This window comes from Entamoeba histolytica, genomic scaffold, assembly GCF_000208925.1.
Source record: "Entamoeba histolytica HM-1:IMSS scf_1104750517793 genomic scaffold, whole genome shotgun sequence".
In the NCBI taxonomy this organism is placed as follows: Eukaryota; Evosea; order Mastigamoebida; family Endamoebidae; genus Entamoeba; species Entamoeba histolytica.
In genome coordinates, this window is record NW_001915011.1 from 25101 (window position 1) to 39577 (window position 14477).

A 14477-nucleotide genomic window follows, 5' to 3' on the forward strand; every position below is an offset into this window, starting at 1 on the left:
GAATTATGTTCTAAATAAATCATTTTTTAAGTGAAAAGACAGAGATGTATTGTTTCAACGATGATCTTTATTTCACAAAAAAGAATACAGAAAAACTTCATCAACATAAATATTCATGCATTGATCATTCATTATTGAATAATTACATTTTTAATAGTTTGTATTTTCTTTTACTTTTATAAAAAATGTTATTATATTTCTTCTTATTATTAAATATATTTATTCTTTTAGAATATTTATACCAACCAATTCTAACCTATTTAATACCAAGAAATTTAGCTCCAAATATTATTAGTATTTTAGGATTAATTTCATGTCTTCTAGCTTTGATTGTGCATTATCTTAATATTTTTGGACGATATGAATATGTATTAATTGGGATTTTACTATTTTTATATCAATTATTTGATAGTTTAGATGGAATGCAAGCAAGAAGAACAAAATCTTCAAGTGCATTAGGAGAACTTGTTGATCATGGTATTGATGCATTTACATCAGGATTAATTATTGTTATTTTAACTCGACAATGTGGAATGAATCAAACACAACAAATGATTTTAATACTTGAATGTTATATAGTTTTTTATATGAATCATTTTATTGTATATTTTGAAGGTAAATTAGAATTTGGATATATATTAAATCCAACTGAAGCATTATGTGTATTAATTCTTTATCAAATAACTAGAACAATTTTTAATTTAACTCCATCAATTTTTCAAACAACAAAATTAGGAAATTTATCATTAAATACATTTATTGTTATTATACTTAGTATATTTGCTTTACTTAATGTTATTACTATTTTAGTTAAGGTAAGAAATTATTCTAATTTAATTAAAACAATTTATCCATTTATGATTATTCTTCTTCTTGCTTTATTTATTATGATGAAAAAAACTAATTCATCAATTCTTCTTCAACTTAAAATGTTTACTGCAATATTATTATTAACTCATTATATTCAACTTTTTATTGCTCATTATATTCTTCAAATAGATCGTCCAGGAATTGGCTTTTTATATTCTACTTTTATGTTATTTTCTAATTTTTATCTTGTGAATATTTCTAATGTTAATTTGATTACTGGTAACTTAACTGGAATAGACTCATTTTCAACACTTATTTTAATAGTATTTGGATTTAGTTTTGCATTTTTATCAGAATTATCATTGGTCATTAATGTGTTTATTGTGTTCAGTAAAGTTTTAAGACTCCATCCATTTACTATTTGAATTATTTGGTCTTTTTTAAAGTGAAAAAAAAAGATAATTTTACTTATTATTCATTTATCGTTATTTAATTTGAAATATTCATTTAAAACTCTTGTTCACTTAATAGCATATTTGGTATTCCATTATGAATTGGATAATGTCTTCCACAAACTGGACAAATTAATTCACCTTCAATAACTTGACAATCCATAACAACATCCCAAAGAGCTTGAAGAAATTGTTGATTTGTTTTCCAATCTTCTGGGAGAGTTGGTGGAACAGCTAATCCAATATTTGCTGCACTAGTCACAAGTCCATTCCAATTTAATCGTTCTGATTCAACAAGTGAAATTAAAAAATCTGCATCAAGTGGTGTTGTTACTTTTTCAACTTTTTCTGCTGTAATTTTTAATGGAAAACTATTGATACCACATTGTCGTTTTGTACATATAAGAAGATTGTGTGTAAATAATTTCATAATGTATTAATCAAAAGAGTACAAATAAAGTTAAATTTTATTTGAGATGAGTAGGGTTTTGAATTTAGTAATGATTAATTTTTCGATATATATAACGTAATTGATAGAAAGAAGAAACTCATTTAAAACTAGTATTACTAAGGTATGGAAAGAGAACACAAAAACCAACTCGAAGAAATACAACAACAATATGATATGCATTTTGCACATGAACAATTAACATATAGATATTTTAAAGAAATGCAAGAAATTAGAAAAAAAGATAGAGTTTGTTGTTTTTATATAATATCAGAAAGATATTTTAATATGTTAGCAACAAATGAAAAAGATGAATGAAGAAGAACGAATAGCTAGAGCTGAGACAATGTATCAATTAGAAGATGGTCAATATTTTATTAAAAATGGAACTTTAATGTATAAGTTATCATCAAAAGATATTGTTGCTAAAGCATCTGTTCATTGAATTACTTGTTTTCCAGATTATTATGTTATTTCTCTTTGTTTTTTTTTGTCATCAAAAATACAATCTCATAAGATTTTATTCTTAAAAATGAAATATAGTTTAGACTTTCCGTTTATTCAAAAAATATCTCAGTATTTATTTAATATTAATGATTTATTGTCTTTTCAATTAGTTAGTAAAAAGTGTGGAAAGGTGTTTCTTTTTTCTTCTTGTTATCATTATCAACCCTTTAATTATGATATTTTCCAAACTGATTCAAAGGTTTATGATGAGTTTAGAATTAAAATGAAATTATTTCATAATTCCCCCATCATTGAACTTAATGAAATTACTCTTCAATTCATTGACTTAATTCCTTCATTTTCCTCAAAACGTTTTATACTTAATGGAAAAATAGTACAAGATAATGTACCTATTCAAATCCTTCAACAAACAATTGAATATTCAACTACTTGTTATCTTCCAGAAATTAGTTCAATGTCTTCAGTAACTAAAGTCAAAGGTTATTTACCAAAAGGAATGAGACTAATAGACTGGATGAGACGAGAAGATAAATTGAACTTTCTTTTTGTGATAAGTTATGATGACTCAGATGTCATTTTAGATGGTTTTGAACCAAACACCATTGCTAGCGAAATTGTAATATTACTAAAGGGAGAAAAGAAACATCTCACACAGTATAACAACATTCCTCATTTGACTATTTGTCTTAATCATTTTAGTGAGCCGTATTACTCGAATGAAATTGTTATGAAACAAGAAAATGGATTAATGCGAATGGTTGAACCTACTGATAGTATTTCTTTAAGAATGTTTTATGACATGTATTTGTTTACTTATGTTGTCATTCTGAAGTCAACTCGAAATGGTAAGATTCTTCATTTAGAAACATATAATATGGTAAAGAAAGTCATCAATTGTAATGTCCCACAACAACAACTAATATTACCAAAAGACATGGATTATTTCGAAGGAGAATATTATCCACCTGAATGTCATTTGAAGGAATTAAAAGTCAACTTCTGTGATACTAACCAATCAATTGAACAATCAATTACATCACTAACATTAAATAGATTTGTTGACTATTATCAATTTCTACCAAACTATGCTCCTTTTAACTCTAGTCAACTAAAAACTTTACAACTCATTAACAGTGAATTAAATCATTCACTGAAATATCTTAGTCAATTAACACAACTTGTTCTAATAGAATGCAATATCAATGTCCCAATCAATAACTTCTATCCATCTTCATTGAAACGGTTGTATTGTCAAAGAGAACAACTTCCTCATTGTTTAAATGTAGAAGAAATGATTATCATAAATTTGAATGACTCATTTAATTCTTCTCATTGGCTTCAATCAAGTAATATCATATTTAGTGTTTACTTATTTACATTACTATTATTGTGGTTGTATTTCAATACACAAAGAATCTCAATTGTTTTTCCATTAATAATTATTCTTCAACTCACTTTGATTCAATCATCTTGGAATAATAATCCATGTCGGTGTCTTAATTTGAATCAATACCATTATCTCCACCAACTAAGTATTTGGAATATTCAGGATGATATAATTCAATCAAACAACATTCAACTATTAGCAATATTTCATTCAACAAAATATATAAATTTAAAGTCAATCAAATCACTTAAGAGTGTGTTTTTGAAGCAAAGCCCATATGTAATTCCTCCACCATTTTGTAAGTCATATATTTTGAATTAGTTGTTTGTTTTTAATAATAACTGTTTGGTAGTTATTCTTAAACAGCATGGATAAAAACTATTATTATTTTCAATGAACATAAAACAGAAAGAGTAAAAGAAAAATTGTAGCTCGCTGCTTCATCTAAGAATTTACATATATTCTGTTGACATTAACTAAAATATAACTCTACTTATCAACAGTATTAATAAATATAAGACTTTCTTACTTTGTTATTCTTTGTTTTAGAAAAAAAAGATTTAGATAAACATTAACAAGGAGTATAATCACTTTACTACTTAAGAATGAGATAAATTAATAAAGAAATTTATGAAATGAAACTTTATTACTTGAAAATTATTTTCACTGGTTTATAAACATTGTATTGATAATAATTTATTAGGTGGGTGTTTTATAATAACTATAAAACAATAAAATATTATATTAGTTTATTTTATTGCTGAGGAGGAGGTGGTGGTGCATAATAAGGTTGTTGAGGAGGGGGTGGTGGTTGTGTAAATTGGTCTGGAGGAAGTGGTGGTTGTGTAAATTGGTCTGGAGGAAGTGGTGGTTGTATATATTGGTCTGGAGGTGGCTGGACATATTGGTTTTGAATAGGATATCCTTGGTATGATTGTTGTTGGTAACAATAGTTTTGCTGGGGATTTTCATAGCCATAATTTGGTTGGTTGATAGGTGTTTGTTGTAATTCTTGTTGATTACTTTGATTGTCCTTATTATCTGTTGGTTTGTCTTTCTCTTTATTTTCTTCTTCATCAGCAGAATGCTCGCTTTTATTAGAATGTTTCTTTTTGCTCTTTTTATTATCACAACAATCACAACAATCACAACAATCGCAACAATCACATAAGTCACAGCAAGCGAGACAAAACTCTTCAAGCAGAGGTGCTATACAAATATCACAGAAACATTCGAAGCAAATTCCAATCAAATCACCCATACTTCAAATATTAATTTAAGATGAAGATTTTATCTTATTGTACTACACATGAATTAAAAAATAAATTTGTAAAAAGTTATTAATAATTATAAGGTTGTATTTATCTATTTTATTATATAATAATTCAACCAAATTCTCGAATAATATCGAAAAATACTTCTTAAAAAAAAAATAACTATAATAATGTTATAAAGTATTACTGTTAATACTATTCTTTCATTTCTTTAATCTGTGGAATATTTTAAACAAAAAATTTCTATTTAAACAAATATTTTTTAATCTTCTAATTGCTTCTCTTTTTCTAAATAAATAATTGACCATTCTAGAGAATAAAATGATTAAAACTACCTAAAGAGTAATCTCAAAGGTATGTGAATGGTATAAAGAAATTATTATCATTCATTCAGTTAAATCATTTAATAATTCATAGTTTAATAGTTATTTAATTTTTCTTATTAAATATATACACCATACTTTACATATTCTTTATTTCAATGATTATATGATGAATTATTATTATATTTATAAAAATTAAAATATTTCATCTATTAAAAGTTGTTTAAATAATACCTAATGCTTATTATAACATTAATATTCACAAGATAATTGTTAAAAAAGTGCTAATAAAAAATAGTCAACAACCATTTAAATAAACACAACATAAAAGAAAAATAACTTAAAGTTATAATTATATAAATAAATTCATTCTATGATGTAAAAGAAAGCTCTAAAACTTTTTTTAATAATATGTGTATTATTAAATTACTTTTATATGTTAAAAAGTGAATAATTATTATCTTTATAAATACATGCTCTCCTATTATAATAATTACTATTCCAACATAAGTATGAATCAATACTATTCTAATAGTATTGAATAAGATGTTTTATAACTAAAGATAAATCATAACTAAATGATAATTGATGATTCCATGCTTTAATTTAGTTTAAAAATATTTGTAATGTTTCTTAAATGCCATCTTTGAGTCTGAAGTTGAAGTAAATTTATAAAATAAATAACAAGAATAAAACAAGTAAAAAACAACAAAGAAGTAATTAACATAATAAATATTTTAATAAATTTTAATTTAATCTTGAACTTTAAATTAATATTTGTTCAGTAATTAAAAAATTATTAGAAAGACTTTTAACAGAAATAAAAAATATATAAACTTAAACAATAAGTGGTTGTTTGTCATTAAGAAATTATAAAATTGCTGGGTTTTGTTTCTATAACTTAAGTATTAAATATAATATTAAGTATTTATAATAAACAAATTATTATTTAAATATTATTTAAAGCAATAAAATAAATCATAACTAAATCATAAAGATGTTTTTGTTTATTATTGTTTCTTTTATAAATAATTATTTTTTCATTGTTATTATTGAATAGAATGTCAAACTTTATTTAAAAGTTCTTTTTAATTTTTTAAACTTTTTAATGATCGAAATTAATGTCAATAGAACAACCAACACATCGTTGTTATGAAGAATCAAGTGGAATGTTATTTGAAGTAAAAGAAGCTCATTTATTAGCACTAGCAAGAAAGATAGCAAAAAATAAAGATATTCAATACGAGGAAGTTGATGACCGTCATTTATTTTTAAAAAATACTGAGGTAAATATATGTGCTGAAGTCCAGGCAGAATTAGATAAGTATATTTATGATAAAGCTAAAAAACAATATTATCGATAATAAACATATTTTGTTATTTAGCTGAAATTCTTCAATTTTTTATTTTTGGAATAATAAAAACAAATAACAGAAATTACTATTAAAAAATGTTGATTAAAAAAAATAGAAAAAGGAACTTAGAAAAAATTATAGTATTATATAAAAACAATGAGAATGATTTATTGTTTAATTATCATGTTGTTTGTATGTTTTGGAGAAAGTAAAAGTCTTTCTAGACAGTCTAAGAGATTTGCAAATAAAGTTGCAGATGAAATTATTGGAGTAAAAGTTAATATTAATTATGTTCCAAAACAAAAAACACGCTTGTTCAACTTTGAAAGTTGTAAGAATTCTACTGCAGCACAATGCCTCCTCTGTAAACAAAAGGTAGTTGAAGATGAAGATTATTGTCAAAACCCAACTATTCCAGAACAAAAATGTATGTGTCTTGCAGCACGTCATCAATGGAGAACAATGTATGAAAACGTTGATGATAAATTACAAACAGTTGAAGAGGCATGTGCTTTTGTGTGTGATATTAAACAACCAAAAGAAAATATTAAAGTAAATGAAACATTAATTCAAACTAATTACCAAAATGGTACAATTAAAAATGAAACACTTAAAAAAACAACTACCAATGGTGCATCTAGTGTTGTTGTTATGATTTGTTTTGCTCTTCTTATCTTCATTTACTAACTTAAGTCTCACTGTCTTTTCGTTACTTTTTTATTTCTTTTTTATATCTTCAGTTTTGTAATATAAATAAGAGATAGAAAGAAAAGGATTATTAATTAATATAACTATAGTTATTTATCATTTCAATTTCTTTTAATCATATGAATTGAAAGGACAAAAACAAGTCAAAATAAAAGAAATAAAATGATTATTAGATTTGGTCAATAAGCTTATTTTGTAATGTTTGTTTAGCGTTTACTTTGACTTTGAAATCTATTGATGATTTTGTTTCAGGAATTAATTTAGCAATTTCTGGATATTGTTCAGCAAGAGTTGGTTTTATAGGGGTATTTAATTTTGACACTGGTTTCTTAACATTAAGAGAACCTTTAACCCCACTCTTTTTTAATAAGCATTTAACTTCTTTTAATTTCTTTTTAGCAGTAATCTTCTTAATAGCATCATTGATCATTGAGTTTAACTTATTAACATCAAATTGTTGAATTTGAATTTTATTGTCGTACATTTTTGCTAAGTTAATGAGTTCATCTCCACAAGGTGTTCCTTTAGTATATTTTTTAGTAATTTTAGCAGCTTTTTTAACTTTCTTGGCAACAGCCTTTGCACGTTCAATAGATGGATTAATAGAATTTTCATCAATAGAAGACATAATTCTTTCAGCCATTGACTCTGCTTGAGCTGAAGTTAACTTTAATTTTTCTTCTAATCTTTTGACAACTAATTGCTTTGATTTAATCAAAGCTGGTGGAAGAGTTAAATCTTTAACTACCTTAACTCCAGTTAATGCTTCAGTTTCATTTGTTTTTGCTTGAACACACATTATAACCATAATGACAAAAAGAGCGTTCATATTATGAATTAATAAAATAATATTTCTAGTTAAGATCTTAAAAAAATTTTGATTTTTGTCTTGTTAGTTATTTTTTTCTTTTTTTTTTTTGAATAGTCTTATCTAAAATACTTACTTATATGAAAGAAGTAAATTAGAAGACGTTAAGGTAAAAAAGAAAAGGACATCATATTTAATAGTTTTAACTTAACACCAAAATGAATATTTCTTATTAACAAAAAAAAAACTTTTTTGTTGATATGATAGTATCTTGTTATTATTATAAAATTTTTAACTAAAATGACAAAAAAAAATTTTCTTTTAAAATGAAATAATCAATAATAAATTTTATTATAAAAATAAGAAATATTAAGAAGAAAATAAAAATTCTTATTGAACTTAAATACTTCTAGACTTGATGTATTCTGTTCAAAGCTACGATGATAAAGACACTTTTTCTGTTTATGATCAAAAAAAGATTGATCGTGCTGAAGAACAAGAGTATATTGTTGGTTTACTAAAACAGATATATCAAGTTGTTGTTCCAATTGTTTGTGTATTTTTAGCTGTAGTAAAGTGCATTCTTGTAATTAGACTATCCTTTAAATTAGCTACAAAAAGTATTTGGGTAGTTAAACGGGATTGGTATGCTAAATTAGGTCCAGCACTTAATCCATATCATTTGGTATTACTTGACCTTCTTTCAAGTGGACTATTTTTAGTTATTCCATTGTGGGTGTTTTTATTACGAAAAAAAATTTCTCTTAATTTTTTGTTGTTAAACATAGTCTGCTTTGGAGCTTTATCTTTCATTATGCTATTTTTCACTTCTTTCGGTGGTTCAATGTGGTTATTTGGCATTAACATTGCTGTTTATTGTATTTTTATACTCATTGATGTGGTTTTACAGAAAATGTTTAATGTTCATTTAATGTTGAGTCATTCCTATTCAGTTTGAAGGAATTTAATTCTTCTTTTTAAGAATATCTTTAGGTTTTTTTTGAATATATTATTTATTTTGATAAATTTTATAATTACAGTAGAGTTAAAATTATAATATGAAGAAACATATTAAATACTCAATAATTAAGATAACTTTTTAATAAAAATTAATTGAGAATATACATTTATAACGTATACTTCTTTAAGATGGAATATAAATATTATATAAATTTCAAACGTATTATGACATTTAATAAAGCTTATAACAACAAAGACAAATACTATACGTATTGAATTTTCAGAGGATGAATATTATGATGTTTGATAAGCAAAAAATAAGCATTTACTAATGGTTGGTTTATAGATAGTATTTTGAGATAAATAAAATAGTCATATGAGTTAATAAAAGTTGGGTAATTAAAATGATAATAATTCTTAAAAGAAACAATAAAAAATACTATTTTAACAAATAAATTTTACTAAAATGATTAGAGTAATTAGTAATTTGAAGTAATAGACTAGACAAACTGTATTTTAACTTAATTTTTTTATTCTAATAATATTAAAAAGAATCAAAACCTAACAAAAAAAAAATAACGGTAAATAAACTTAGAATAAAAACTCTTCCTTATATTTTAGTAAGTTAAAATTAAATGATGATATTTTAATAGAAATTAGGGTCTTTTCTTATTATTTTTGAGTCTCTACCAAAGTGATGTCCTAAGTTTTGAATATATTCTTTTTCATGAGTTGCAGGTATCCAATCACATTGTGCAACGTCTCCACATCTAATAAATTTTGAAAATTTTTGCACTTTTAGAAATTTGTTTAATTGTCGTCTATTTAATAATTTTCCATAAAATCCCCACCAACAATGTGGAGATAATCCATTATCAAACGCTCCCTTAATGGAAGGAATTATTCTTGACTCAAACATACTTTTATCGTTCTTTGAAATGTAATTAAGAACAGAACTTAATTTACTGAATGCATTTCTTTTTAATGCCTCATCATCTTCCATAAACAAAACAAAATCTGTTTGAGGAAAGAGAGATAAAGCATATTTAACAGTTTCATAGAAATAAAAATTGATTCTGTTGAATTTCAAATGACCATCAACTTTATAATCACCTTCTTTTCTTAACATAAAGATAGATTCATAGATGTTGATTAATTTTTTCATCATTTCATTATTTTCAATGATATTACTATTAACAGGAGTAATAAATGTCTTTATACCAGCATCATTTAATATTTTTTCTGCTTCATCAATATCTTTATAATCACAAGTATGACATCCCTTTGTTAAAAATACACCATCAATAACTATATCATCATGTCCATGTAAATATGAATTTGCTAAATATTCTGCACTATAAATTAACATTGGAAGTTTTTTAGGACTTCCAATCATAGGTATAACAATATGATACTTAGCAAAAACACAAAGTATTAAAAGGAAAAAGATAATAAATATATTCTTTTGCATTACGTTTAATTTACTTTGTTTTGAACTTTAAAATAAGTTCATCACTTTGATTCTTTCAAATTCTTTTTGAATTAAATAATCAAAAAGGAATAAAATCAACGAAATAAACAGGAAAATAATATAAAAAGTTATTTTAAAATAATCTTGTCGTTTTTTTTTAGAAAATTATTCGATTTTTTAAATTATTAAAAATAACATTACTAAATTAATACCAACAAAAATTATTTTTGTAATGTAAATGAAAATAACTACTATGTTTGTTCATTTTTATTTAAATTAAAATATTCTGATAGTATAAAAATTACTTTTTTCTTGTTTATTACAATGCTGATAAGCATAATTCAATTGTGTTTAATAAAGCTTAAATAAGAATGTTTCTTATTTGATGATAATATGCAATGTAATTATTTTATTTTTAAATTTATAGAACTATTTAAATTGTAAAAAAAAGTATTTTTTTAAATCACTAAAAATAACATAAAACAACCCCTCAATTTATAATATCTTTAAAAATTTAGTTTATTTCATTCCCTTAGAATAAGCATTTTTTATCAATTTTTTTTTCATTAAATCAAAACAAAGGAATAGAATGTTTAGAATTTAATCTAATAGTTTTTAAAAATCATAAAAACATAAAAAAATGAGAAGTTTTTTAATGATAAAAAATTATAAAAATTTAGTTTTATTAGTTTTTAATTTTTCTTTTTCATTTTATTTATTTGAAATAATTTCATTCATTCGAGTGAATGTATTGTTCATGAGATACTTCTAAATGTCTATATTCAACTTGATATTCTCCATATTATTTCTTCATGTTTTTCATATTATTCATTATACCTATTATCATTATGTAAAATTGAAATTATAATGTTTTGTTTTTTCAACATATTTACTGTTTCTGAATTGACTAGTCTGTGTGTTGTAATTAATTTAATTTATTCTATTAATTTGTCTTACTTTATCTTGCTGAATTTTATCCATTTCTGTTTGATTAATAAATTCTAGATTTATCCTTTTATCATTTACAATTATCTTTTTGTAATTGATTATTCTTATTTGTTTTATCTTCTGTATAAATGTTCAGCCTTTCATGAAACATTGTTTGTATTGTTAATTACTTTTGTTTTTATTATTGTTTTCTTCTCCATTATTTCTTTATTGTATTTCTTTTATATTTCAATAGAGTTATTCTCATCATATTTTCATTTATTATTTCATATTTATTTCGTATCTTCTTATTTTCAATACAATTTATTATTATATCTTCATTTGTTATTATTTTATATTTACAAATAGTACATTATTTAACATTTGATGTAGTTATTTATTTGTTCATTTCATATGAATATATTATTCTATTTCATTAATTTCATTGTTTAAATTCATTTCGTTTTATATTTTATTATCACCGTTATTTATTTGTTATTTTCTTATCACATCATTTTCATTCTATTTTATTATTTGATTAATCATTTAATTCATTTTACTTTTATTAATATATTTCTTTATATTTATTCTTTAAGCATTTTATTAATGTATTTGAGTTATTCGTATTTTGTATAATTTGATATGTTTAATTTATATTCATTTATTATTCTAATCAATTATTATCTTAATATTTCATATTGTGTTATTATATATTTTATTCTTCTCATTTCTTATCTTGATTTTATTTATATTCTTTCTTTTATTTCTTTATTTGCATTCTTATTCTTCTTTTAATATTATTGTTTATGATTTGAGCTGGCAACGAAAAAAAGCAAATAATTGAAAAAGAAGATAAAGAAAGATATAAAAGAATAAAAAGAAAGTAAGAAGTTTGATATGATGAAGAAAGAATAAAAGTAGAAAGGAGAGAAGATAAAAAGAAAGAAGATAAAGAGTAATAAAACAAAAGAGATGATAAAAGAAGAAAAGAAAGAAAAAAATAAAGGATGCAAATTTTATTTCAACAAATAAAAAAAGTGCAAAATTTAATGATGCAAAATAATTTGAAATAAAAATAAATCATCATTTGATATTATTATATTTGATAATAAATTATATTATATATTAAATACATCATATTTCTTTATTATTTATCTTTCTTTTCTTTTTATTATTTCATATATTCCATTATTATTCGTTCATTTATTATTTATTATTTATATTTCATTTATTAAATAAAATGAAAATGAAATTATAAAATAATCAATTAATTAAATATGGGTACGAAAATTAGCAAAGAAAAAATGCATCTAAATAATTTACAAAAAAAGAAAAAAGAAGCAAAATATTTTGCATCCATAGAATTTTCCATTTATTATATTTTGCTCCTAAATAAAAATAAAAAATAAAAAGTATGATAAATATACAATCTGTATATATTTATGTTTATATTTTATATTCATTTATATTTAATTTGTATGAAATATTAATGAAATAGATGATTTGATTATTCATATTTATTTTTATTCTTTTCTTTATATGTTATTTATCTATCTTATTTTTATATATTTATTTCTCTGTTTATATTATTTATATCATTGTATTCTTCTTATTATCTCTATATTATTATATTATTATTTTAATTTTTTCTATTTATAATATTTAGAATTTCTTATTGTTATTCTTTTATATTTAGTTGTATTTGTTTATTTGTTTATTCATCTTATTCATCTTTTATATTATTATCATTTATATCTATTTTCGATTTATATTTATTCTGTTTTTATTTATATTTATATTGATTTCATCTTTTATACTTTGATTTTATTATTATATCATTGACTATCATTTCTCGTTTTATTTATCATTTATTCTTATTATTCTTTTGTTTTTATATTCAATCTATGTCATATATTCATATCATTTTCATTTTCATTTATATTTTATTACATATTACATGTTATAATAATAACATAACACATATGATTGATTATATAATAAACATCATGATGAAATTATACATATAAATAATAAACATAAAAAAGAGTAAAATATTTTCATCAATAAAACAATACCAATTATTTTACACAATTAAATTAGACACTTTTTATTGAATAGTTATAATTTTTATAATAAAAATACACAGTTTATTTCTTATTTCATTTCTTCTTTTAATGTTTCTTTTGATTTATTACTTTTTATATTCTTTCTTCTTCTTCTTTCTTTTTATTCTTTTATATATTTTTATTCTTTTTATATTATTTGTTTTTTGGTGTTGTTTATATTTGTTTCTTCTATTATTTATCGAATTTATATTCATTTATTCTTTTTATTTCTTTTTTATTAATTCTTGAGTATTGTATATTTCTTTAATATTTCATTTTTATATTATCAAAATATATGTTTAATTGAATTTTTGTTGAATAAATTATCGAATATAATCAATATTTTCAATGTTAATTATTCATTATTTATTATTAAATGTTGTGTATATTTATTATATTAAATGAATATGATGAATGAATATCAATATTATTGTTTATTTGATTTTAAAAAATAATAAATGAATATGAAATAATAAATGAATATGAAATAATGAAGACAATGAAATGATAATGAAATAGAATAATCTAATATTGAACAAATTAAATAAAGAATATATTGAATATATCATTAATGTTACTTTATTATTCTTTGTTATTTCAATAGAAGAGAAACATTTAAATTATCTATAGATTGACTATTTTCTGATATGATGAATGACAAATATATTAAAATGTTAAAATTAAAATAATTGGTGAAGAAGAAGAGTAGTTAATTAAATGAATATCCAATCAACAGAATCAGTTGAAATAAGAAAAGAAAGAAAAATAACACTAATTAGAGAAGAATTGAAATGTGTTTCATGTTATACATTCAGTTCAATTCGCATAATTGAAAGAAGAATAAGAAATGAGAAAGATGGTGATGATAAGATACATGATATTTCAGAATAACATATGGTTCAGTGTAATCATGAGAATAAAAATAATTGGTGTGATGAATGATTTTGTTCAAATATTTATAATATATGAAATGGAAATACC

The 14477-nt window shown here is 22.2% G+C and overlaps 9 protein-coding genes across 9 annotated transcripts; 5 read left to right on the plus strand and 4 right to left on the minus strand.

The window, feature by feature from the left end:
• Window positions 1–185: 185 nt before the first annotated feature.
• Window positions 186–1235, plus strand: EHI_099290 (aminoalcoholphosphotransferase, putative; the record flags this gene model as incomplete). The annotated part of the gene is made up of 1 exon (XM_649204.1): window positions 186–1235. One exon carries the CDS (start codon window positions 186–188, stop codon window positions 1233–1235), a length of 1050 nt encoding a protein of 349 aa, XP_654296.1.
• Window positions 1236–1317: 82 nt separating this feature from the next.
• On the minus strand, window positions 1318–1692 carry EHI_099300 (uncharacterized protein; the record flags this gene model as incomplete). Its single annotated transcript, XM_649205.1, has 1 exon — window positions 1318–1692. The coding sequence occupies one exon, from the start codon at window positions 1690–1692 to the stop codon at window positions 1318–1320; it is 375 nt and encodes a 124-aa protein (XP_654297.1).
• A 144-nt stretch (window positions 1693–1836) lies between these two features.
• EHI_099310 (uncharacterized protein) lies at window positions 1837–2155 on the plus strand (the record flags this gene model as incomplete). Its single annotated transcript, XM_001913861.1, has 2 exons — window positions 1837–1959; window positions 2006–2155. 2 exons carry the CDS (start codon window positions 1837–1839, stop codon window positions 2153–2155), a joined length of 273 nt encoding a protein of 90 aa, XP_001913896.1.
• A 285-nt stretch (window positions 2156–2440) lies between these two features.
• On the plus strand, window positions 2441–5107 carry EHI_099320 (uncharacterized protein; the record flags this gene model as incomplete). Its single annotated transcript, XM_646663.2, has 1 exon — window positions 2441–5107. One exon carries the CDS (start codon window positions 2441–2443, stop codon window positions 3884–3886), a length of 1446 nt encoding a protein of 481 aa, XP_651755.2. The 3' UTR covers window positions 3887–5107.
• On the minus strand, window positions 4320–4826 carry EHI_099330 (uncharacterized protein; the record flags this gene model as incomplete). Its single annotated transcript, XM_646662.1, has 1 exon — window positions 4320–4826. One exon carries the CDS (start codon window positions 4824–4826, stop codon window positions 4320–4322), a length of 507 nt encoding a protein of 168 aa, XP_651754.1.
• Window positions 5108–6666: 1559 nt separating the features above from the next.
• EHI_099340 (uncharacterized protein) lies at window positions 6667–7214 on the plus strand. Its single transcript, XM_646660.2, has one exon. The coding sequence runs from the start codon at window positions 6674–6676 to the stop codon at window positions 7202–7204; it is 531 nt and encodes a 176-aa protein (XP_651752.1). The 5' UTR covers window positions 6667–6673; the 3' UTR covers window positions 7205–7214.
• Window positions 7215–7368: 154 nt separating this feature from the next.
• EHI_099350 (uncharacterized protein) lies at window positions 7369–8054 on the minus strand (the record flags this gene model as incomplete). The annotated part of the gene is made up of 1 exon (XM_646659.2): window positions 7369–8054. One exon carries the CDS (start codon window positions 8052–8054, stop codon window positions 7395–7397), a length of 660 nt encoding a protein of 219 aa, XP_651751.1. The 3' UTR covers window positions 7369–7394.
• Window positions 8055–8451: 397 nt separating this feature from the next.
• Window positions 8452–8991, plus strand: EHI_099360 (uncharacterized protein; the record flags this gene model as incomplete). The annotated part of the gene is made up of 1 exon (XM_646658.1): window positions 8452–8991. One exon carries the CDS (start codon window positions 8452–8454, stop codon window positions 8989–8991), a length of 540 nt encoding a protein of 179 aa, XP_651750.1.
• A 648-nt stretch (window positions 8992–9639) lies between these two features.
• On the minus strand, window positions 9640–10464 carry EHI_099370 (uncharacterized protein; the record flags this gene model as incomplete). Its single annotated transcript, XM_646657.1, has 1 exon — window positions 9640–10464. One exon carries the CDS (start codon window positions 10462–10464, stop codon window positions 9640–9642), a length of 825 nt encoding a protein of 274 aa, XP_651749.1.
• Window positions 10465–14477: the final 4013 nt, after the last annotated feature.

What these genes read in the sequence shown, in the direction of transcription:
- EHI_099340 (XM_646660.2), top strand. Translation starts at nt 6,674, where the DNA reads ATGAGAATGATTTATTGTTTAATTATCATGTTGTTTGTATGTTTTGGA.